The 27,437-nt window shown below is 30.2% G+C and overlaps 1 protein-coding gene across 1 annotated transcript; it reads right to left on the bottom strand.

Annotated features, from left to right (window-relative positions):
- On the bottom strand, positions 1-21,590 carry LOC132758453 (low-density lipoprotein receptor-related protein 5-like; the record flags this gene model as incomplete). The annotated part of the gene is made up of 8 exons (XM_060750129.1): positions 21,414-21,590; positions 16,646-16,876; positions 15,921-16,092; positions 15,194-15,324; positions 10,321-10,471; positions 9,524-9,633; positions 8,503-8,633; positions 1-189 (listed from the first exon to the last, which is right to left on the bottom strand). Coding segments are annotated over exons 2-8 (939 nt in total), but the record flags the coding sequence as incomplete, so codon positions are not given.
- Between the last annotated feature and the right edge of the window lie 5,847 nt (positions 21,591-27,437).

The following is a 27,437-nucleotide window of genomic DNA, read 5'->3' as shown; positions in this document are numbered from 1 at the left end:
GTCTGTAACATTTTCAAGGTTTGTTGTGTTGACTGTTACCACATCAACTATTTCTGCAAGTGTATTAACAGCAACGTTTATATCTCCGATCAAAAGTGTACTATTCTCGTCCGTGCCTGATGTCTCATTTGATAGTTCATCCAATACATCAACTAAATTTACCTGACCAGTATTTTTGGCATCAATTAACTGTAATGCACACAAAAATGAACATTTGTACATCTTAAATAGATATAAATAACAGCAATAATGTGTTTTAAAAAATGATTACAATTGAAAGTTCACACAGAAAAGCGTTGGTAAACAGTCATTATGGTTAAACAATTATAATAATTTTAAGTTGACGCAGAAAAGCCGTAATAAATCAATTATTGTTTCTGAACTACATGTCTAGTGAAATTTAATGTAGGATTACCTTATTTAGTACATTTTCGCAGAACTCAAGCGGCATAAACTGATGTGAAAAATATTTATTCATACTGTACATTTATAACGTCGCTTATTCTTTGGATAATTGTGACGGTAACCTATGAAATCTATTTTATTTAAATTTCAAGTGTTTTGCTGTTCGTAAAATATATAAAATGTCGTAAAGCCACTATGGTAAATGACTTAAGATATAGTTTTTAGATATTTTCTTGTAAGAAACTATCAAGTTAGATTCCGGAAGGTTCTACTTATAGTGGGCGGGAAATAATGTATCTGCTGTCAAAATAGTACAAATCGTGATACAAGCATGAAACGTTGAGGAAATAACATTTTCAAAATGGCTGCCATATAAATCTGACGTACATAATAGCTCATTCCGTGTTTTTGTTCAGACTTGAAACTTGGGCTAAAGTATGTTTAAAGTTTCTCCTTTCCTAAAATTGATATATTCAAAATTTTGCTTTCATACCTCTTCAGAATCCAAGATGGGGTCTAATAATTATGGCCGCCGATTTTATGCAAAACTGATATATCTCTTCAGTAGTATAATAAGATGGTCTGCTTAGATAACAATAAATGTACATGCATTCATTTGTATACAATCATTCAGTTTTAAAATTTGTTTGCATGATAGAACTTGTTTCAATATTCTTAAAATAATTCGTTAATTGTACAGAAAGTAGACTACTAGACTGAATAATATTATACATCAACAAAAATGTGCTAGATTAAAAATTATAATTGTACTTGAGTGAAATGGTGTCTATTTACAAATACAATTAGTCCATGCACAATTTAATTTCTTTATGAAAATTAATGATAAAAATGATAAAAATTGCCTTAAAGCTAACGCAATGAATTTTCCATGTGGTATCTTGCTAAGGCTTGTAACAGAATGATTCAAAGTTAAATTTTTCTTATATATCATTGTAATCAAGTAAATAAATATTGAAGTAGCGCTGTTCATTTCTATTAACTTGTCTTAGGACATGATATTTTTAAAAGTAAAATTAAGGCGACTGGAGTACGACAAACAAATAATCATAAGGAGTATCATTTTTTCACCAAATACAGTCATGATTTATGAAGTATTTGAAAAGAAAAATGCCCGATAACTAGGCTCTCGGAACATTTTCACACAAGAAGACTCATATAACTATTTTCAATACAAACTAAGTGATTTTAACTCTATGCCGATATTTGATATATTTAATGAATTATGCTCATAGAGCCACCTGAGTTTATCATATTGTATATGAAAACACATTAAAACCTTCAAGTGTTAACCCTTTCGCTGCCAGAGGGTTACTGTTTTATTGATCACCTATTTGCCTTGCCAGAGGGTTTTCTAAGAAATTACTATATTATTAATTAATATAATTAATATTATTATTTGTTATTAGTATTATAATAATTATATATGTTTCCAAATATGCTAGTATAATAATAATTATTGTCGATAGTATAATTTTCTTTATATTTATTATTATTCTTATTATTATTATTAATTTATTATTATTATTATGATTATTATAGAAACGGCAAAAGCCGTCCATATGGCAAATACGCCGAAAATAACAGCAACGGCAGTGAAAGGGTTAAACTAGAACGACTAGAACTTAGATATTGGGGATGTAACATGATATAACATGCATAAATTTGTATGCTGCAGTCAAAAATGCATTTGCAATTGGTATCACTTAATTTACACAGACTACTGTAATAAATCTGTTCTCTCTAAACCTACAGTACCCGAAGCATAGACATTTAGGTAGTAGACCTCTAATGCATAATCTCCACTTTGAAGAGTATTCAAATAGGCTAGAATCACTGTCAAGTGCATTGAAACTCAGGGGCGTCGGTTCAAACCCCAGAAGGGGCCACATCTTTTGATTTCAATAATATAACTATATATTGTTGGTATTTATTTGCCAAAAAATGACAGATTTAATAGCAAATATGATACCAGATATTTTCAAATTTAAGAAAATAAACAATACACGGTAAAAATATTTTATATTTTGCAAGACCAACCAATATTCATTTAAGAAAATTTAGGCAAGCTTTGAAAACAACCCATTATTGTGGTAAATTTTGAATTTTAGAGATATTCTGAATAAAGCTTTCACATAGGGAAATTGTCAAATGTGTGTTTAAAGTGGGTGGGGTAGGGTTACATTTTTATACATATTTAAAACATTTCGTATAAAAACAATCATTTTGCTCGATAAATTTGTTATCTGAATGTCATCATTTGTTTCTTAACAATGAGGAATAGGAAAATATTTTTCATAATGATGATATTATAGATTATTAAGAGTTACCCCATTTTTGAAAAAAAATCCCTTCTGATGGCAAAATTTTAGTTTAGAGAAATGTCCATTACGCATTTATAAACCACACGGTAAATTGTGTTTAGATTTTGTATACAGGTGACATTTAAGGCCCTATGTTGTCAAGTTTACAGTTCATTAGAAGTGGGCTACCTTAATATTGTATTATCATAAATTTGTGATAGGCTACAAATATTTGAAAATAACAAGATGATCAAAATATACCAAGCACTGGGGATCATTAAGTTTATATGGACTCCTATATGAATATGGTTATGGTTATTTAAGTCCTCTCGTGATAACCTAGATATTGGGCATGTTTGTTTTAAAGAAACCTGATACAAAAATTTCACAATCATGTACATGTATGTTATGATATAATTTACACGCCAAAAACGATCTTATTACAAACCTTTATACAAGAATTAAGACCTTTTTCCAACATTGACCTTAGGTGAGTGATCTAAGGTCATCATTGCCCCCTTATTGAAAGGATGAGATATGTATAATTTAGGAAATACAGTTAGTTAATATCTTAACTTATCATAAACTACATGCAGTCCAGGCGATACCATTGATGAATATGTTTCATATCACATAGTTGAAATGATTGTGTTGGCTTTTAGGAAACTTTTTATTTTAAATATGAAATTGTGAAGGAGTCAATAATAAGCGTTAATAGACAACCTTACATTCATTTACATGTTTGCTACTTTTAGCATATTTTGTTTATTTATTGTCTCCTTATATATGTTCACAATTAACTTAAAGAAATTAATATCAAAGATATTGAAACAAGAAATACACATGTTTTTTTGCAATTCTTTGACATGTTAGCTCACCCACTTAACCCGAAGGAAGACAAAAATTCCTTATCCAATGAAGTGTACTTTTAAAGATGGAACATTTGCCTTATAATTCATAGAAAAGTAAAGAAATAGAATGATTTTATCTATATAAATTCTGTTGTTTTTCAATTACAATTATCGGATAAATTTACCCCACTCATTTTCACGAAATGTTAAACCACCATATTTTATGTTTTTCTTATATTTTTACAAAAAGCACATGGTGTTTATTGAATGTCAAGTACAGTTTAAAAAAACTTTTTTTTAATTTGAAAATAAATTTAGAAAACTAAATTAGAGAAATATGCAAAATTTTGATTTTTTTTCGTGTTATTTTTAAAGATATTTTGTAGACGAAAACTTTAAACAGTTTACTGTTAGTGTGATTTATATATTCTTTGATTATTTATAATATGTTAAAACGCATCTTTTTTTAGAAATAAACATAATTTGTGAAAGAATTTATACTATTAATATGATTTAACAGTTTTGCACAAAATCGCCGGCCATATTGGATGCCATGTTGGATTCTGGAGAAGTAGGACGGCTGAATTTTATAAAATTTAATTTTTGAAAAAGTAAAATATTATTTATGCTTTGGTGTAAGTTTCAGGTCTGTACAAAAATTTGATTGAATGCGCTATTATGTACGGCAAATTCATATGGCGGCTATTTTAAAAATAGCGGTCATCTTGAATGAGCAGAAATATTTGTGTACCCACTTCATTTTTTTCAACTACATGGTCTAAAGATGATTTCCTGAAAGTTTCATGCTTGTTTCACCATTTGCACTATTTTCTCAATTTCCCGCCCCACTATTAGGTGCACGATTGGACTAAAATGATACATAGAATGGCAACTGAGATCTTGCTCTACCATAAAATAAAGGAAAATAAGTAAATGAAACAAAATCAACCAAAATTATAATTCTCTACATTTATTACCTTTTGGTAAATATTTTCAATTGAAATTTTCGTACAGTTGTAGACAGGGTCCTGATAAATTCCAGTTATGGTACAGTACCTTGTTACATTACCTGAAGAAAATTGAATATTTTGCTATTGTATGGTTAAAGTAAGTATTTTTGTGTGTTAAAATGGTGTATGGTAAAATAAAGACTTAAGTTGAGTTTTTCAAACACAGTGATACTTTAAAGTTACATAATAATAGCGTTGTTATATAATATATATGACGCCACGTAAAAAAAAACATAATAAAATTATATGGCCTTGATATGCCATATTTTAAGGAGAAGGAAAATGCAACAAAAGAATGAATTTAAAATTCCCATTTTTCCGTCAAATGCTATCAGTTTTTGGAATTGTCTGACAAAAAGAGACGCGGACAGCGCAATGTGGGGCTGGGTCTACAGCCATAGGGAGAAAACGTAAAATAAGTATAAAATAAAAACACTTCATAAAACGTGCAAAAAATATTTATAATTTATTGGTCTTAAATTAGCACATTTGGATGGTTATTCTAATATATTGCTCGATAAAATGTTAATAAAGAGCCAAGAGATAAATTATAATACAAAAAAATGCACTAGAAATTATCTGCTATATAAGGACATGCAATATCGGATCACGAATGTCGGTCCATGTTCAATTCTTCCACGATTAATTTTGTTCAGTTATGTTTGATAATAAATACTATTTACACACTTATCTATTGTATAGCAGACCTTCCATTAAAGACAAATTCACTTTAACTAACGTGCAGCAATTTCATTGGAAGGATATTAAGGTTATCTCATCTTAAATAATGCATACAATGTATTCCATTGGATATGCCTGTAATCAGTATCGCTTAAACATCTACGAACTGAAATTGATAGATTTGATAGCAAAAGACGTCACCAATTATAAGATCAAAAAACAATATATTGAGTAACATTGTATGAGAGACCTAAGTGCCCTCTTAGATGTATAGTTAAATTTCAAAAAATAAATAGATAAATTACAAATTGGATAATAAGTAAATTATATGAAAGCAATTAAAACGAGAAAGAAACTTATTATCAGAAAAGCGACATGTTTATGCAAATATCACTTATAATATGATACGACTTTTGAGTAGTTTTATTTCCGATTGTATCTGCTCTGAAAAACTCATACCGACATTTTTATCTATATTGGCCTATATCAAATTATAGGTTATAATGCAATTTTTTCTCGTTATAAAATTTTATGATTTAAAGCAGCACACCACAAAGATTTATGTGAATTTTATGAAAATTTTGAATGCTGCAAGTGAGTGTAAAATATTGTTAATCGTGCACAATATGTGATTCTTCCAAGTCCAAGGCATTTGCTACTTTTAGAAAATTTACCATATATTGTAAAAAACGTCACAGTTGAATAGAATTGGCACTAGCTCTGTCAGTAACAAAGTAGTTTTTGTGATAAGAGTAGTAAATTCTGTATTGCACAAAACTTGTTCGTTAGCAGTAAATCTAGGTATATGATAATTTATGTTTTTTTAAAACTACATTATTTTTAGTCTGATTTTTATTCTTATCCGGCGACGTGCCTTTTTAATACAAGATTGCGTACAATTATGACATATGAGTATACAATTAGTACTATTTACAATTATTACAAGTCAGTGCAATGTTTGATAAATAAAATAGCTTTGACATTTAGTACTTTACAGTATATTTAGACAAGAGATATCAGTTTGAGTGCGTTGATGTAGTATTATGTTTGCGCTGTTATATACTAATAATAAAGGCCCCATGGAGAATAGTTTATAATCATAATAATTATAATAAGTAATTGTATTTTGTATTTTTTTAAATAGCTCGGAGTGAATAATACCAAACGAACTTTCAAATACGTCTCAGATTCTGATTTGAAAGATTTAAAGCATTTATATGAAATGTATGTAACATGTGTTTTAATGTGTGATGTTAACATATAAAATATATTTTAACTGTAAAGATGCTGATCTGAACCATTTCAAGCATTTCTATTATGTGAGTTATGATTTAAAAGTGTTTAAACGTATCTAAAATTTATGATTTGAAACATTTAAGTCATTTATATAAAACGTATATACATGTCTTTTTAGATGAATGATTTTAAATGTTATAAAAAAACTTCTTTGTTTCTGATTTGAAACATTTCAACACTTTCTATAAAATTTATTATTACAAATGCTTGAATATATAATTTTCAAAAAATAAAATAACTAAACCTTATAATTTGGATTGTTCGAGTCGTTTCTATAACATAGTTGTATCATGTGTTTCAATGTGTTATTTGTAAAAGTGTATAATGAAATTATGTTCCTGATTATGATCCTGTCATATGCAAATGAGCTCAATTTTAAACATAGAATAAATGTTTTAATTATAACGTTTTCAGATTTTTCCTTACAACATTACAGCAAACTTCAAAGCACCATGCAAGTATACAATATCATCATTCAGAGACAAAATCGCCTACATACATGAATGTACAAAATTGAGTTTCACTCACAAATTCTATATTTAAATATGAAAACGGGTTAGCCTAAAAACTATCCTTTTAAAAGTATATATGTACACAAAGGTGTTGCACTCTTAATTTCAAACTGTTAAAAGTATTTATGTATGTGCAGAAACTGGTTGCACTCTTTAATATAGTCTAGGGTATTAAGGTGTGTGCAAAAACGGGTTGCACTCTAAAATGTGCATCTATTTCATCAATTTATGTATGTGCAAAAATGGTTTGCACACTAAAATTTAATCAATTAAAAGTAAATATGTACAAGTATCATTTGTATATAGATGTGATCAAAGCGGGTTTCACCTTTAAATTAAATCCATTTAGGGTATGTAAGCGTGCACAAAAACGGGTTGTACTCTGTAACATTATCATTGTTGTTTTGTTTTTGTTTTTTAAGGAAATAAATGTAGAAGTTGACTGCAAACAAACAAGTATGTGACAATAATAACATTTATCAAAGCGCATATATTTTAATTATTTCACAGATGATTATTTATCTATTATAAAGTGACGCCTAATTGGTTCGTGACATGAATCATGAGAATATCATACAGCGCTGCTTGAATAATTTTGCGGTAATGGTGTAACTCCCTTTTTGAATCTTTGTTTGAATATTATATGCTAGTAGAAAAACTAGTTTTCTATAGTAATTAATGTGCGCGAAATCGCACAGAAGTCAAAATCAGGGATTTCGAATAATTCCGGCCCAAAGATGTATCGGCCTCAGATTACCCAAGACGTTTCCGCCCCGGAGGTTTCGGTTCTTTAACATATTGGCCCCACTTATATTTCAGAATATACGTCTAACCTGTACTGTATGTGTTTTAAAAGCAATAGATGAATAATGAAAAAAATACATATAATCTCTCAACCTTAACGTTTCTGATATTCTGAGACGCAAACAAATTCAGCGCCTTCTGTGCTTTGATTTTAAGTGTGAGATTACATCTATTGCATCGTTTCCTTCCGCGCTTTATCGCCGTTCATGTGGAGTTTCGGAAAACGCTCTGCACTGTATTAAGCAAATACCGAGTTGCATAATTGGACTTCCCAAAGTGACAATAACATCTTTGACTATATTTCAATGTGAGTATCTGTTTGAATAAATATATCTTAATTTATAATTCCCGGGCCTGATATTTATAAAGTCGAAGAGAGATGTAAGTATGAAAGGTTAACGCATGACAACTGTTATCTCTTGCGACTTTTAGGTACAATGAAACAGTAAATGTTTGAAATTCATCTTGCGGCTAAGAATCAGACGTAGGTTTAGTGTATTATAACGAATTTCGTTTTATAATACCACACACTGAAATCATTAAAATCATTCAAACAAAAAAAAAATAATAAGAACCGTAGGACGACTAAACTTCGAATTAATCATAGTTTTTGTAATCCTACTGACGTACCGTTGGCGTCCCGACAAGGATTCAAAGCGTTTTTTTCACCGTTTGAAAATTCGCATTTGTAATCTTTTCCGGAAACAGGTAAACATAGATGGCTACACGTGCTTTGTAAACATTTGCTGAAAACTAAAGAAAATAACTCACATTGAACATACCATCTTCACATAATGAATCAAATGTTAGTTCCTTTATGGCATTGGTCTAAATGCAAAATAACATCATGAAGAAATGTGAACTTTTGCTTGAATATAATACTTAGCGCCTAAAACAAGTTTACATGATTCGTAATGTTATACATGTAAACTGAATTAGAATCATTGGCAAAACAGTCATGTTGTCTTCATTTCTTACAAATCAGACAAGATTCTCATCATAAAATCAGAGCACTATCAAGGTGCATGAGATTTAGACTATGAAATTTTAATTACTTTTTAATACCAGTGAATCAAAATTAGCATACGTAACAAAATATTTCATAACCATTTTAATCACGTAAAAATACTGACGCGTTTTATAATATTGAAATAATGTATGTAAAAATGAAACACTACAGTGTCAGGCATGAATTTTTCTTTACTGAATTCAAATTTGAATTATTTGCATTATGTTATAAATCATAGATATAGGCATGTTATTCCCTAAGTATAAAACATTGGCCTAAAATGACCTAAATAATAAAATTAGAGATAATAAGTTTGATTTGAGTCTTTGTAAATACTCGTATTGATGAGAGAATCTCATTATCTATCTAACTTATTTACATCTTGTCTAGAAGAAGAATTCGATTCATTCGAAACAAAACTCGTGAACGTCCGGTACGTTTCGTTAATTTATTACTGAAAGCTTTGAAATATATCAGATATTGAAAACTACTCTGTTCATTAACAAACATTTACCAAAAACGAGTCTTTAAAAGTTCGCCTGGATATTAAAATCATTAACCCTGATTTTACATGATTGGCACCTTCTTTACCAATATTTAATTAAGGTCCGTGACTTCAAAACTATCAAATTACCTGTTCTAATATCAGTTTTCTTATAACCAGTAATTCCAGTTAATTCCAAAAATGTTGAAGGTCCAATTTGCTCCAGTTCCCCGCCATTTACACTTAATCTTATTACATGGCTAGAAAATAAAGAATAAGGCATTCACATATTTATTATATATTTATGATTTTATAAAATGGCCCTTTTGGCCTAGCGGCTCGGGTCATGAATACAAATAACTGTTAACATAGACCTATAAAACCTGTTCAAAATTTGTGTGACTATAATTTTTACATGAACGTGTCGTTTTATCATGAAAATAGTTATGGTAGTGTTATATAAACACTCTGTTTGAGGTCCCATACAAATATGGAAATTAAATTAAATATAAAATGGCTTTTAAATTCTTTTAAAATATATACCGGTGACATGAACCTTTATTGTAGGTGAAAGAAGTATGATTTCAAATTCATGTACTTAATAAATCATAAGCACTCAATATACCAATAAGAGCTCCATTCAAGTTTGCTAAGAAACACAGTTATTCTATTAATTGAAACTCTCCCTTCATATGATTATATGTGTTTGTTTTCTTTTTCCTTTTTTTCTTCTTTTGTTTCTTTTTAATTCTTACAACATGTGTCACAATTTAGGACTTCATTCCTTTTAACAATGAATTCTATATTCAATATGATAAAATATTCAATAATAAATACAATCTTTAAATAGCAACACCCTTTTGGACATAAACAAAATTTGAAACAGGTGTTCTTTAGGCTTAATTGCCCTACAGAGGGTCGCTTTGAGAAGGTTGAGCTGTACTTACCTCCAGTCTGTGATGTAAAGTTTATCTCCAACAAGCGTCAGGCCATGTAAAAAGCTCGTGTAGTCCGAGTACAAGTTTTCGTTTACCCCTGTATCAATGTTGATCCGTCCAATAACGCCATGTTTTGCGTCCACCCAAAATAAATTCATACCTGAAATATACAGATAGAATACAATGACAGCATCATTTACGTCATAACTAACTTCGTAGGATTCCGACAGTTTCGACACTTCTCGTGTTTGGTGGTGGATCCACACATGACTCTCTATTTGTTTCCGAATGAGACAACTTGGACCGATTTAAACTGAACAACTGGCTATTATCAATAACATCTTATCCGATGTTTGACGGAAAGGGCCGAGAGGATGCAAATGACTTGTGGCTAAAATAAAAATTTATTGTTAACAAATCGTTCTCTCTGAATATTCAAACCATTACAGTTCAGAATCTTACAATAAGGAACATAATAAAAAGCTATTTGTCCGAGCGGGACCACAGTCCCCGCAAAGGCTTTAACGTTCTGAGATAACATGTATAACATGTATGAAATGTATGTTAAATTGAAATCACATTAAAATCAATAAAACATATATATGTGTCTTATTCCAATATGTTTGAACAAAATACTTAGCTGGGTGCCGCCATTTTAAAAATCTGGACTGGTTCTATATATGAGACATTATACGATTTCAGGACGCTTTTGAAAAAAAAAACGTATAATAAAAATATATAAAAGCGCCTGCATAATTCAGACTTTTGCAAGAAGACGTCACAGCCTTCTTTCCTAAATTACACTTCCGGTAGAAGTATGATGTAGACAATCAGTAGGCAAATATTATAATAATTGATAAGAACTGAAGTAACGATGATTAACATAATTAACTTTTAAATATCCATTTTGATAAATTTTCACGTTTGAAAAACGTAAAAACGGCCATTCTGAATAAAGATTTAAGATGGCGGGTCTTTAATGACAAGTTAAAACCACAAATTCATCCGTATCTAATTAACGAAACAAAGGACTCACTCATAACTTTTCGACAAGTCCGAGTCAGATATGGTAAATATATTGAAAACTTAATGTTTGTTATACAATCATAAGGGCTTTCTGTGTCATAGCTAGCACCTCATTTCATATTTTTTCAGTATACGTGCGTATTTATAACGTATCTGATGTAATGATTTTCCATTAAGTATCTATCCTGCCAGTAAAATTTAAAATTGGCTTCTACAAATAGATATAAAAAACAATTACATTTTCTGCTTTATCACATCGTCGCCTTATTTCAAGAGTGACGTTACTAAGTGTTTGTTATCATTTTTTTTCAGCTGTCGAGCTCTATTGTTTTCCTTTAAAAACGCATTTATATATGTTCAATTTTAGTTCCATAATGACGCATGACAGGTTTTTCGGCTTCCAGTTGATTTCCAGAGTGACGTTAAAAATTACCTAGCCCATTGTTATATTTTGTCGCCATCCTGATTTTACAGCATAGGCATATAAGGATTTTTTTCCACAAAAAATAACATTTGCAATACACGAATGTAACATACAAACATGTAAGATTTAAGGTATTTTATGATAAAAGTTTGATATTTAGGATATATTTGTGCTGTTTTGAAATGTTTCTTTTATGTGCTTAAGGTACCAAATTTCGTTTGCCGAATTTTCAGATTATGACGTAATTCTTCATTTTTTAATTCAATATTGCTCCTTTTTATCTGTTAGGGTTGAATTGATCAATTTGCTCATTCATAATTATCTTAGGTAGAATATCTATTGTTTCTTTAAAGCATATGCAGAATGCTCATTTTTTTAAGGCTACGGCAGAATTTCAGTTTTTTTCTTCAAGGTATCGACAGAATGTCCATTTTCTTCCCCAAATGTTTTGACAGAAATGTCCGATTTTCTTCAAGGCGTTGACAGAATGCAATTTGTTTCCTTCAAAGATTCGGCAGACTGTCCCTTTTTTCTTCAAGGAATGTCTAAATGTTTAAGACTTCCAGTTATGAATTAATTGAAAAGTATGATAAACATTGCAGTGATAAAATTAAAAAGAATGAAAGAGAAAAAGATAGAATGAATGGTAAAGATGATGTTGTGACTGTGTCTTTGATTTACAAATGTCCTTCTAAAGTGTAATGTAAGTAACTTTTTCTATAAGCGGAAAGCTATGGGTGGAAGAGAACTAGTGCGCATACAGGGATTACAATCTTCAAAAATATTAAAAGTGACTATCCTACAGTTCAATCATTTATATTATGGTCTGATGCATATATGCCCTGCAATAAATTCTCTTTTTTTCCTCTGCTCTGAAAACATTTATGAATGACTGTAATATTAAACTGATGTACAAAAATATGTGTGTCCTACACTCTTGCGTACAGTTAGTAGATAACATTTTACAAAAGTACCAAAATATTAACAAAAGGTGTATTTTGCCATAAGGACAAACGAAATTCCCTTTACCAAAGTAAAGTGCTTGAAATATGAGAATTGTTTGCCATTTCACGTCAAATACAAACTTTTATTTAGTGCGTCTGACTTTAGAACATCTCTTTTTGAATTGAAACAAAGGCGCTTACAAAATAACAAAATACCGGCATTGTTACCAAACCCTGCACTTAATAACAAAAACCTGGAAATTCCGAAAGACAAAAAGAAGGACATAACAAGCAGGCAAAATACATGCCGGGGGTAGACAGAAAATTCTACAAAGCATTAAAATTAAATGTCAATGAATGATCACTTTATATCAAATGCATCTTTTAATGCATCATTTTTTACTTTGAAATATCATTTTATAGTCAGTGAGATGAAACACATAAACTTGACTTTTTCCGAGTTATTTTCGAGGCAGTAATGTCATTCAAACCGCATGTATGAACAGTCAGGCATATGAAAGTCTAAGTTCACTTTACATTACTAATATAGTTAGATTTTATATCAGTTTCTTCAGATTTGTATGGTAATTAGCTCAAAATAATATACTACGTCTGTAATCGAAACTTTTGATCTTCATATTTGTAATTTTATACATTGATTATGATGTCTAGATCAATAAGAGATGATTAAGTTCATTGCTGCATCATGTTTGTTAAAGTTATAGAAACCCGTTAATTTAAGTTGACAGAGAATGATGTTTAATGAATTCATTTATTTTGGTTGTATCCATACACTAAAATACACTTTATCAGCTTTAAATTTACAAACTTTGTCACAGTAATATTCAACACAAAAACATGAGAAATGGTTTACACAGGGTACTAACTGTTGGCGACTCATAATAATTCTTGAGACTTTATTTTCAATTGTTCATAGTGCAAACTTTTTTTCGCTAAATATTCGCAACAATAGAGGCGAGATTATATCGTATGAACCTTTCAATATTCTGCGGGTAAATAGTCTGGATCTAATGTAACTGTTTGTGTCACTTGGGAAATAATATAATCTTCACCTCACCTTACTTTTTGATTTTCAATTTGTTAAATAGAAATAAAAAATTTTATTTACAAACGTGCAAATAACAATGCATGTACATCGTAACAAATATTAACTATACCTTAAATCCCAGATAAATCCATACATTAACAAAAAGTTACAATATTTCAAAATTTTGAACTTCATTTTTCTCAAAACTATAAAAATGCAAATTATATTAGTCTGAAGAAAAACGACGACATTCGTAATACCTGAAAATTTATTCATATCTAAAATCATAAGCCATACGGAAAATATGTACAGTGCTTTAAATTCAGCCATTAACGAACTGCGTACTCCGTTGTTTGTTCTACCAATTTAAATGCGGAAAGTTCGAACGGGGTTGCACAGGCCGTAGCGCTTTTAGATAACATGTATGACATGTATAAGTTTTATAAAAATCACATTAAAATCAATTGAAAATACATGTCTATGTATCTAAACATTTGGGAAAATTTTGAAAATCGTTCAATGGTTCTTTTTATGACATATATTGAGATAACATGACCCTTTAAAAAAGGCTAAAAACAAACGTATAACAAAAGCGTCTACACAATTCAGACCTTTGCAAGACGACTCCACAATCATCTTTCATAAATTACACTTCCAGTAGAAGTTTGATGTAGAACATCAGTAAATTAAATTTCATAATCATTGATAAGAATTAAAGTAACTATGATAAACTTAAAAAGTTAAAATATCCATTTTGATACATCATTGTGTATAAACAATGTTCAAACAACAACTGTTTATTGATTAACAAAAATGGTGGACGAGTAATCTGGCTCCCTGTCCACCTATGGTTTCAATCCAAGCTTTAGAGGTACGCAGGGGACATGCCTAGCGGAAACACTCTGAACTCTTTGATGATTAGTTGAACACCACCAGTTATTTCATATTTATTGAACGAATCAAAGTACCTGCAATTACTTAATTATTTACATATTCAAGGAATTGTATATTTAAAATTGTATGTTTGGTATGAAATAGCAAGATCGTTTCGCGTTATAGGTAGCACTTTATTTCATATTATAACATTACATATACCAAGTTATTTTAGAATTTTAATGTATAATAAATGAAACGAGTAACTCTTCGCTTTGCTAATAGCTTGAATAATTGTTGTTGTTGTTTTTTGTTGTTTGTTGTGTTATGTTCTTTTAAGTCCTTGTTTTGTGTGTGTGCGTGCGTGCGTGTGTGTGTGTGTGCGTGTGTGTGTGTGTGTGTTTCCAACAATACAAGATTTCAATGAATATATGTTTCCTGTGGAATGACTAGCACAACGGAAATCATCCGATTTCATCTTGAAAATTAAGTACTTAAATATTCATTATGAGAATATCGGATGGCTTTCCTTACATGTATATTTCAATAAAGATACAATCTACTTACTTTTCACATCTAAAGCAAGAGCATTAGGCAGTGAATACTGTCCAAACGACATAATGGTACTTCTGTTACCACCGTCCATGGTTGATGTCTCTATCTTTGGCTCATTGCCCGAGTCTGTCCAGTATATTACTCTTTGGAGAAAAAGAATGTATGTGAAGAGATTGTATAACTATTCCGGCTTATTTGATTAATCATAAACTTTCTGGCGGCAACTAATTCTGCCGATGTGCCAGTGCAGTTCAAAATCAGCCAGTACAGCTGTGCTGTCTGATCATGGTCTGAAATGTTTGCTATTCAGTAAGTAAATATTTTGGAAATTTCCCTCAAGATGGTTTTGTCCAGACTTAAAAATGGACAAAAAACATTTAAGGAATTTAGCATGGTAAGGTTTAATCAATATATAAAATGTATGTGTTTTCTTAAAAAAAAGTTGAACATAATTATGCGAAACAGATAATTATTGTTCAGTGCTATAGCTTAACTGAATGTGTCCATTAAATATACTTATAAGGAAATTTAAACGTAATAAAAAGTAAGAATCTTAGCAAACGTGTGCTAATATTGTTTAAAAGAAGTGGCGACTTAGAGGTTTATGAATCAGTGTTCCCATTAAATATTTTGTTAATTATGAATAAAAAATAGCATTGTAACGCTATCAAATAAAACTAGTACATGTATCAAATAAAACATTAATTCTTATCGGATGTTAATTTTCAAACATACTTACCCTCTTTCCGGGTGTGCGATTATGTCCTTTGGTTCGTCTAATGACTCGTTAACGATTGTTTTATAAATATCTTTATTTTTCAGCGAGACAACTACGATGACCTGGTCTAACTTGCACGTGTAGAAGAGCAACTGATTTATGTAGTCAACAGCGATACCATCTGATATTGATCCTGCTGAGAAAACACGTGTATTGTAATACTGCACGTTTGTAACGACTCTTTGGACTGGACCATCGTAACGTTAATATAGTTATATAAACAAGGCTGCTGTCAAATTACGAAGAACTCTTACTCTTTTCTCTTAAAAGGTCTCTTGCTATATTATAAATTCGTAATAAAGAATTACAGGTTAAATGGCCGAATATAAACGGTTGTTTGCACTTTAACGTGTTATGTATATGCAAACAACCGTTTATATACTGCCATATAACATGGCACACATCTGATTTGATATAGACACTTTAAAAATAATTGTTAAAATTCCTAAAGGAAAAACAATGACCAATGGAATACAAAGGTGGACGTGAAGACATGCACCTTAAGCCGTTGGCCACTACAGGTCAAAATATTTCACAGAAATGATTGATATTTACTTTTACACACCTTCATTTTATTATATTTTTGTAAAACATTATAATGAATATAAAGATAGTTATTTCATTTTTTAGATATTTAATCTTGTTTTAGATATTGACATAAAATCAAGGATAAAATATAAATTTACCATTTGGCAATGTTTTAAAAACTTCCTCTTTGGAACCATCCACTTGCGCTTTCATGATAACATTTGCATAATAGCTGCTCCAATAAAGGGTTTTTGTTAATGGATTTATATCTATGTACGCACCCTTTTAGAAATTAGCCAATGGTATTCTGCTGACGTCACCGGTGCCAATTTGAATCTCGTACATTTTGTCATAATTCATTGTCACTAAGAAATTGTCAGTTTCTATGCCTATAAAAATTAAATGAAAGTATAAAAGCTATGTAAAATCAACAGTCATAGGAAATAATGATAATTTCTTGAGGAAGAAAGCTAATCTTTATTTGCTACGTTAAACAAGTAGGCTATCGTGTATAAAAACGGGTTGCAATTTTAAATTAAATGTATATAACTTATTAGTGTGTGTACAAAAGGGGTTGCTCTTGTAATTGTATTTGTCAAGTGTATGGATATTTTTACAAACACGGCTTACACTCTTAAATGAAACTTTTCAGTGTATTAAGGTGTTGAAAAATGAGATGCATTTGAAATACAATCTATTAAGGGTATAACAATATGTATCTATTTAGCGTAAAACCGCAAGTGCAGAAACGGATTACACACTTATATTAATTGTATAAATTTAGTGTACTAACATGTGTACAAAAATGATAAGCGATCTGTATGTAATTTATTCATTTATGGTGTATTAATGTGTGCAAAACGGGTTGCACTCATAAAAAGATCCTATTAAAGGTTTATATGTGTGTACAAAATATGGCATTAATGTTTGTACAAAACATAGTAAAAACTGTTGCACTATTGAATTGAGTCTATTGTAACGTTTTGGCATTTTTTATAATAGGCTTGTTTTGAATAAATATTATCGTTTGCTGAAATGATTTTAGTGTTACTTAACTATTATGTTATTTGTTTATATTGCGACAATGTATTTTAGTTTACGGTACTTTACAATATACGTTTGGTATACGTATTTTCAATGAAAGTTTGGAATCATATAATGTAATAATCGTCTCAGTGATTATGATCATTCTAATCAACCAATGAAAATAAAGTCATGCTTGAGCGATCATCTCAGCAGGTATAAATGCGGCGATTAGAGCCAGAATTATTCAGTCTGCAGAGGAATTCACCGGGACCAGATTACTCTATGTAATTGAAGCCTCGCTTCATACATAGAGGATAATTTCGTCTACCTAACTGAAGCCTAGCTTCATAGGTAGAAAAGAAGAATTGGCCAAAACTAAATACCCTTGTTTATCCAATTGAAGCCTAGCTTCATGGATATAGTGTCGATAGATTAAAGTTTGTGAAATTGTATTTGACCCTGGGTACTTATAGATTTCCATATTTTCTGAAAGCCTCGCTATCAGGGAATTGGTTACATATAGGTATTAAAAATCCAGAGGTAATCTAATAACAAATAAGTTTGTATAGATAAATTAGTTTAAACTTTGTTGTAAATCCCTGCCAGCAGCTTATCTTTCTATCTAAATAGAAGGCTCGCTTCATAGATAGGAAGGTAGTTGCTGGACTATAGGAAATTATCGGGTTGCAGCGTGATACATGTATCTATAGCTTTTGAATTATTTCATTGTGTAATATTGTAAAGATATTTACTATATTTAGACTTTTTAGAATTTAATAGTGTATTTTGGAGTATTAATTCAAGCTGATTTTTATGATATATGATAATTTCATAATCATTTGTATCTAATCAAACGGCAGGTAGCCCAAAGAAAAAATTATTATATATTCGTTGTACATCCGCTCGGTACACGTTACACTATTTTAGATATTTATGTATGTGCAAAAATAGGTTGCAGTTTTATATTGAATTTAAATGAGGTAGGTTTTATTTCTGTACAAAAACGAGATGCACACTTTAATTGTATCTATAAAGTGTATATAGATATGAACATTCACTGATTCCACTCACTCCTAGATGGAATATATTTAAGGAACTTAAGCGTGTGCACAAACTGCTTGCACTCTTTTGATTTAAAGGTGTGTCTAAAAGTAAGTTCCACTCCTAAATTGAATATATAGTGTATGTGCTTGTGGGAAAAAACGTTGCATTCTAAAATAGTATCTTAGGGTATCTAGATGTCTGCAAACATTGGTTGCATCTTAAATTAAACATTTTAAAGGTATTTATGTATAAGCAAAACAGGTTGCAATCTACAATTGAATCTATTTAAGAACGAAAACAAGTTGCACTCTTAAACTCAATCGATCTAGTGTTGATGGGTGAGTGCTAGTACGGATTGCATTGTTAAATTGAATCTATTTAAGGTATTAAGGCATGTGCAAAAACGGGTTGCATTTTTTAAATTATACAATATCTTTTTTTCAACGCTTCATTGCCGTTTAGGTGGTGATTGCAAAACCGTTCTGCACTGTATTGAGCAAAAACGAGTTGCATAACAGCTTTCCCTTATAAATTTACACATTTAAGGTCGGGTAGACCACATCATACAAGCGAAATGCGCCGGCAAAGTGATACTGGAAACAAGTATCAAAAGCGTGAAATGATCTGTCAGGATCTGCCTTCTATTGGATTTAAGGAATATGCTGGTGGTTCAGTTTAAGCTTTACTTTATAAGGTTAAGTACTGTAATCGACTTTTCAAATGAACTCAACGCTGCACAAAAACAACCCCAAGTTGAAAAAATAGTTCAATTTGATTTTCCATTTTTCCGTAGGTAGATAAATTTCGACATGCAGTAATTTAATTGTTATATTCGAAAATTGTTTGACAATAGCCCGTGAGGAAAATTACCCACTGAGGCATAGACCGACTTGCAATACCCAATCAGGACAATGTCCCATTATGGTTAGATTCAATATAATTCAGTTATAACATTATCTACAAAAAAAACAATGATCTCAAATACAATTATCATTGTAAGTGTATTATAGTTGGTTCTTATCACGTCGATCTATGTAACATTTCATCCCATTTGTTATTTAAAGGTACATTTAGCCTTAGATATGTTTTTGTTGCTGGGCAAACAAGTGTTTAACAATTATTTAGTAATTGAATTAGATCATGTTAGATGCATATTGTAACGGATATAAACGCTGAATGAATAAAAATTAGTCAGAAACTTAACAAAATATAAACAATGAAGTATTTTGACTTCAATGAAAAAAAACTTATAAACTAATATTTCGCATCAAAATGCTTGAGAAACAAATTATAGTTCATCTATATAGCAAGTACGTTATTAAGTAGTATATCAGGACATAAAAGATAACGGTTTTGCGGAGAGAAAAAATGGACTTAATATGCCTTTATATAATGACACCAAAAGCCATATTTACATATAAAAAAGTATTCATGATGACAAAATGCGTAATAAATTATTAATAAAATTTAACAAGTTGGATCCGAACCCATTTTGAAAAGCTGTGGGCTTATATCCTTCTTGCCATCAGTTAACAACTTGCCGGTAGGATTTTATTCCAGTCGGCTTTTATTGCTAGTAGGCTATTTTTCTAGAGGGTCATTGTCCTTGTGGGGCTCTTTACGGCATATTTGGCATTGTAGAGTATTTCTTTAGAATATTAAGTAATTCTGGTTTATTTATTTGCTTGTTTTTTTACTTTTTTCAACAAACAAACTGATCAATTCAGATTTACCTAAATCCGGCTTTCACTTATGGACCAATACTCTTCTGGACCAATGTTTACAAATATCCAATGATCAGAATAAGAATTCATGTCTAGAAATTTCTTTACAGTTTATACTTATGAATTTCAAGATTTAAATGTGATATTTTGGCTTAAAATGACATCAGTTGTATCGTGGAATTGTAGAAGGGTTTTGTAATTAACAAAACTTTCATCCGCGATTAGAAGTTGGTTCAAATATTGATTCTGGTCCTAATATGAACTCTTATAATGATGCTGATCTTAAATTGAATCATGCCTTATCATTACACTTACTCTTATCATGATCCTGATATTTTTATGTTCTTATATACTGTATATATATCTTAAGGTGTACTTTTAAATTGATCCTGGTGTTAATATGTCTTGATCTAAACTGTATACATTATGATTGATGATTAACTTATCTTCAGGAAAGAATCAAATATTCATTTTTTGGTATAGATTTTCTAGGTAAATACTACACTCGCTATATATATTTTGTCTTAGGCCGAATTAGGCCGAATATAAAACCTTACCCTTGCGAAACCCTAACAATAGTGATTCAGTTTCAGCTAATGCAAATGGCTTACTGGCTTAGTCTAATAGTTTAGTCCGTATCATTCAGTGTACATTTCGTTTAAAACAAATACTTACAAAACGAACAAACTCCCACTGCTTTTAAAAAACTATTATTACCTGACCATTAATAGTGTGTCTTCATGATTGAAAACTTGATAAAAAAAAAAGAACAACATTAAAGGATGAAAGCGTTATATATTAGAGATACGAAGGTATTAAACAATTTTGTTTTCAGGTTATAGAAATTTGTAATCTTAACAATGTGAGTGTGTTATTAGCCTATAATAGAAAGATGATGGGGTACGGGTATAATGTATTAGTAATATACGTATCTTGACAATGAATATAAAGTGTGCTGACTATTCATTTTTAAGACAAAAATTGATGTACTTTTTATAAGATGAGTATTTTTTATATTTTGAACTACATGATGCTGTAAAATCTCTAACGTTTAATGTAAATTGAGGTCAATAGAAAATAAATATTTTATATGACACGAAAAAAACAATATGAGTAATCACGATAAACTTACTATTATTTGTTGCATTTTCTGTCGGCGGCGTAAAACTTCCAAATTTAACAAATAAGATGTGTAACAAAGCTGTTTTCACAAAAGACGCTAAAGTTAACTTAAACATTGTATGAAGATGAATTTAATCAGAATTTATCAGAACACCATCCAGCTTTGTTTAATTTATTTTGAAGTTGGTGTGTTAAACACGAATGCTTTTATATCAATGCATCAAAGTGAACATTGCAAGTTATACATCATGTCATTAAGGATATAAATAATATCTATTACTTTATTTACTTTCGAATGTTTAATTGTTTCCTAAGATTTTTACAAGTATTCTTTCATATTTTTTCCCAACTCGATGTCAGTATTACCGTTACGTGACAGAATGCAAACACATGCTATACCATATCAAATATATTCCTTATTGCTTGAAGAAGCACTTTTAACTTTCTATTCATGTTTCGAAAGGTCAACAATATTAAACGTGACAATTTTCATTAAAACGGCATTTATATTTCAAGAACGGTTTATCACTTGAATGAAAACGTAATGTGTACATTTTGTTTGATTTATCCTTTAATATAGCTATACAATAATTGGTGTCCCTGGCATCGCTTTCAGGAACAGACATTCGCCCCGTATTCATACAAAGTAATGTATTAGACTGCAAAAAAAATCAAATGTATAAGATTTATATAATCTGTAAAGCCTTTAAGCCAAATACCAATCTACTTACTTCTTAAGTAATGTTGATTGTTTATCGAGTTGCAAATAATATCTAGCAATGGAAGTTTTTAGATATCCACTTTTTATTGGGTGCAGTTTCTTTAATTGGTATTGTTCATAAAGACTTTATTACAGATTGGACACCATTCTCCGCTGCCTACCCCTTTCGTCTTAGATTTCTAAGACATTGTATAAGTTTTATAAGTACATATCTTAATGGAATTCGATACATTTTTATATACAATAGTTATTTATAATCTTTTCAGAAAGTTTTTACTTATGTCACGGTTCAGAACTATTCACTATTTAGGGGAGAAGATGTGTAAGCAGTCGGATAGCTCAGTCGGTAGAGCCGCGGTACGGTGTTCCGAAGGTCCCGGGTTCGAGTCCCGGTCAAGCTGCACATATTTCTTACCTTGTGACACTTAATTAAATATGTGTATTTGTAATTGTAATTAAATTACCTGCAATTTCTATAGCCCCTTAGTGTCATATTTAACTTCCAGGTATTTAGTATTCTTTGCTTAATGAGACATGATGTGCCCTTTAGGGCTAATGTCATAAAGGGACCCGGACCTGTCATCAGTTATGTCATTAAGGGGATAATTTTGAAGCACAAAGTGGTGAAAATTTCCATTCATGGAGTATAAGCCAAACATATGAAGTTTACAGTAGGTTATTTTCCGGTTGCATATACAGTGACTTTTATTCAACCCTTTTAAGCAGTGGTTTATATACTCTGGCGACATATGCATACTTATTATAACTTTATTTTACATTGTTTATAAAATATTATTCAGTACTTGTATTCATGTGAGAAAAAATAATATCCTTAAGTTGAAAGATACTTTATAAAAATTAAGCAAATAAAGTTGAAATATTGAAATATAAACATATTAACTGAATAACAATCTTATAAGTTCTAGGAAAACTGGCAAAAACTTTGTTGTTACATAACTTAAATATTATAACGATTATTATCTCTCTTCATCTAGACAGAATAATTCAAAAATACCCTAGAAATATGTTGCCATTTAATATGCTCAAATGTTTATCAAGACATTATATACGTTTATCACCGGTTTGGAGTTTTATTGCGTATGAATTGACCACAAAGGCCGTATGCTCGGACAGATGTTACTTCCTTTTTATAGCAAGACAAAGTTAGGGTCCAGAAATCACTTACGCTATTTTTCAAGGGGGGAAAATTTTCGCAGCCAATGTGGAACTCAGAAATTATAGGCAAATGAAAACATGTCTCATTTTTCAGATGCAAGCCTCCAGATGAGCCAAACATTTTTAAGAAATCAATTCTGAAAACATAATTAATGTACTAAGATGTTTAAAATGTATTTATTTATTTAAATTTGAACAAATGTTTTATGTAATGAATGACTGAAATTCATTCCGCGTGTCTATCGCAGTAAGATGTATTTTTGCATATTTTTGCCTTTTTTGAATACTTAAGGTGGGTGGAATGTGCTGTTTGGAAATTCTATATCACTTCTTTGTTCACATTTTTTTCATGAAAATTAGTATTAATCTGGAACCATTCTGCTTTAAACGTACAAATTAAGCATATTTTTATATAAAGTTTAAATAGAGTATAAAGTATCCAGATAGGTATATGCTTGCTTAACTTTTTAGAATAAATATAATGCTTGGAATATTTTTTTTATTTGCTTGCAAACTGACAAGTCATCTTGTCATAATTTAAAGTCAGTCATCCAATAGCCTAATAAATCAGTAATTTGACTGATAAAATAATTTGAAGGCGGGCAATATGTTATTTTATCAGACATTCCAACATGTAACTATTTTATATACTGTAACAACCCTTTTGTGATACAAACAAAGGTGAATTAGTGCATCTTATTTAGTTGGTGGTCAGTTTTGTCTACTAACGGCAGTGAAACAATGTCATTTACTCTATCTATCATTACTATTTTACATTTTAGCACATAAGAAAGCACGTAAATGGCGTTACTGTAGTTCTTGCGATAAGTTATGGTTATATTTGTAACTCCATATACACTGATTCAATTAATCGAATGATGACAGATGATTGGTTCATTTATTTTATATGAGCAATATTTTTTGTACAGAATATTCAGGCATTCTCACAGGCGATGCTCACATTTCAGTTTTTATTAGTTGGAGTAAATGTGCAAGGCTGAAAACATTAATGTTACAGGACGTTTCTGTGGTGGCGATATTATCGAATTCCACTGCATTAGTATTCAGTCATGAGGCATTTTTCAAAATTCGCTACCACTTGTTGCTGATGTTGTTGTTGTTGTGTTGTAACTGTCATTGAAATGTAACGATTTCAACTTTCTACCTGGCATCTTTAATTGCATTATGCCCATTTTCGATCTATGCATCGACATCGATAGGTTCGACACTTTATTGTTGCCATAAATATTATAAATATGATTATAAATATTTTTAGAATTTTTCCTAGTTTTGCTCGAGCTTTTATGTAAGCCCCTATTTCAGCACTTTTAACTAACATATTGACCCACCCTCGTATGTATTGTCTTTAATTCAAACGGGCGGATGGCGATTAAAAGACAAAACTCTAAAAGGTATTTTTATTAAATGTGATAATCAAAATTTAAAATATTCAACTATCACTAAAACAAGTAAGTAAACAGCAAAGTTACAGAATTTATCTATATAAAACTTGATTTTGTCAACGGATGTTTCAGTGATATTCGTCGTTATCTTATTTCAGATTACAGGCATTTTTTGTTTGTTTTTTGTATTGCTGGTATGTATAGATAATGTTTCTTTCAATGGGATTGTGAAAAATTGATTTTTTAGTCATTGTACTGTTAAGCTGGTTCAAAGAGTTCTGTTTACAACTTAAATACGTAAAATGAGCTTTCATTTCGTATATTTGTTTCATTGCTTAATAGACACATATTGTCCCAATAAAAAAACCTTGTAATCAATTAGGAAAATCATTTATACAGAATATTTCATCAAATTAATTAAAACCTTGGATAAAAATGTTTTTCTCACCTATGAACGCCAAAGTATATTATAAAATTCACAATATCATACCAAATACTCGTTTAAACAATGACAAGAATATAGCTTGCACTGGAATAATTCATTTAGTATCCTCTTGGTCAATGTTCTTTATGATAGTCAATGATACTGCAAAAGCTAGTGGTGACAAATAATCTGCAAATGATACCCAAAGCTGTGCGCTTTAGATATTATTTTTTTAGATTATTTCTAAATGATAATTCATTTCAGTTATATTTCATAGATGTCGTTGTTAAATAATACGAACCTTACTGAATCGGTAAATACTGGCAGATTTTGGGTATCATCTCAAACAAATCGAAATGGCTTTCGTTGTCTTTAGACACTTTTCATATATTTATCTATTCTCAGTATTTTTTGTCACGTAACAGGTGTTTCCCGGTTTAACATTTTCGATTACTTTATTAGTGTAAAGGAAATTACTACAACATTATGCCGTTTCTCCCACTCTCTGCGTTATTCCCCTTCACTATCTTAACCCTATGTTTGCTGAGAAAATTGTCGTCTGCTAAACGATGTTGTATCTATATATTTAATTTCTACCAATTTTTCTCGAAATTACCTAATAGTATACTTACTAACATAGATCATATACTAGTCTAGTATTTCTTCAATGTGTTCATTATTTCACGTTTGCATGTTTTTAATGTTTTTTATCTGTTTCTTATCATTTTTAATTTATCATATTTTACTTTGTTTATTAGAAAGGAATCATTTGACTTAAATTAGATTGTTCTGTTGTTTTCAATGAAAGTATTATCAAGACTTTAAGTATAAATTAATTTTGGACGGAAAATATTATATGGATTGTTGCGTTTTGTTGTACTCTACATGTTGCAATTAAAACCAAAAAGAAATTATATTGAACGAATTCTCCGCAAAGGAAAAACTTGTTCAGGATTTAAACATTTTTTCCGTCATGTTTTATTTAAAATCATATTGTCCTGCGCCGTTGCTTCAAATGATTTGTGTGGCTTATTTTAAGTTAATCATTATTACTGGTTACTGATTGGCGGTATCTAATATAATATATAATATTTCAGAAATAAAATTGAAGCCAATTCGTTTTTATCTATTTTTTGTTAATAAAAAAGAAAGGTTCGAAAAACTCTTAGATAAAATGAGTATGGAAAAGAACAAAAGTATCTCTATTGAAGGCTTTAAACGGCAACATTAAAAATGTCGTTGGTTATTGTTTCATTCGTACTGCATTGTAGTTTTTAAGTTATTTGTGATGACTCTGATATTGTAGTCATTTTACTTTCCTGACACAATCACCTACATGCTAGGACATGTTCAGGCACATTTTATCTATGCTTCACAAATGATTCATATTTTCATCTTTTTGGAAAAGGCAAACATGTGTTAAATAATGTTTTAATACTGATTTTAAGGCATATTAGATGCTTATCAACGGAAGTCAGTGACACAAAGGTGGCATTATTTGTCATAAAAGTAGCAAATGTTAATTAAACGATGAATTTCATACAAAACACTTAAAATGTACCAAATTAAAAAAAAGGGCAAAAAGAGGAAAAGAAGGTTAAGCTACACATGTATGGCAAAATTGTTAAATAAAATGGATACCCTTAATCAAGACAATAAACAAAGAAAGTAAGTAATGTATTTAAAAGAAAGAATAGTACGGTATCGATCTTACACATATAAGACACTGAAACCCTCATCTTAACAATAGACAGTGAACCTTTTAGAGAAATATGATCTTAAATGACCATTTACCCGTTTTAACATGATTTCGGTAAGTTCGTGCAATTTTACATAGGCACCGGCGTTGGTTATGTTTGATGGCTCATGACAGTGATAGTCACAAGCGCTATCAAAATCGCGCTGAAAGTTTTCAATAGAAAATATTCAGATGCAGATCCAGGGTGTTTACGAGTCCGTATTTCAGAGATATGTTGTACTCTTTCTGTACTTTCTTTGTTTATACTCAAATTCAAATTAACATCAGAAGGACGTTTTCTAGCAGACTTTCCTACAATTAGTACGATGTGTCAATAAAATAAATTGATTATTAAAAAATAATTCCTTTTATTGCTTAGTTTAATTGTTTAAGAGATTTTTTTTAAATAATCATATATCAATTGTGTTTGTACTAACTAAGACAGTTATCTACGAAGGTAAGTACGTTCATTCAATGATATCTGCAAAGAATAAATTATTTATGACGTAGTTAGTGATTTCACAGAAATTCGACGGGAATGTGATATTCGTAAGTTAAAGCATTTACCTTAA

The sequence above is a fragment of the Ruditapes philippinarum genome, unplaced genomic scaffold, assembly GCF_026571515.1.
Source record: "Ruditapes philippinarum isolate M1 unplaced genomic scaffold, ASM2657151v2 ctg6633_1_1_1_1, whole genome shotgun sequence".
Taxonomy (NCBI): Eukaryota; Metazoa; Mollusca; class Bivalvia; order Venerida; family Veneridae; genus Ruditapes; species Ruditapes philippinarum.
This window is presented reverse-complemented; position numbering and strand designations above follow the sequence as displayed.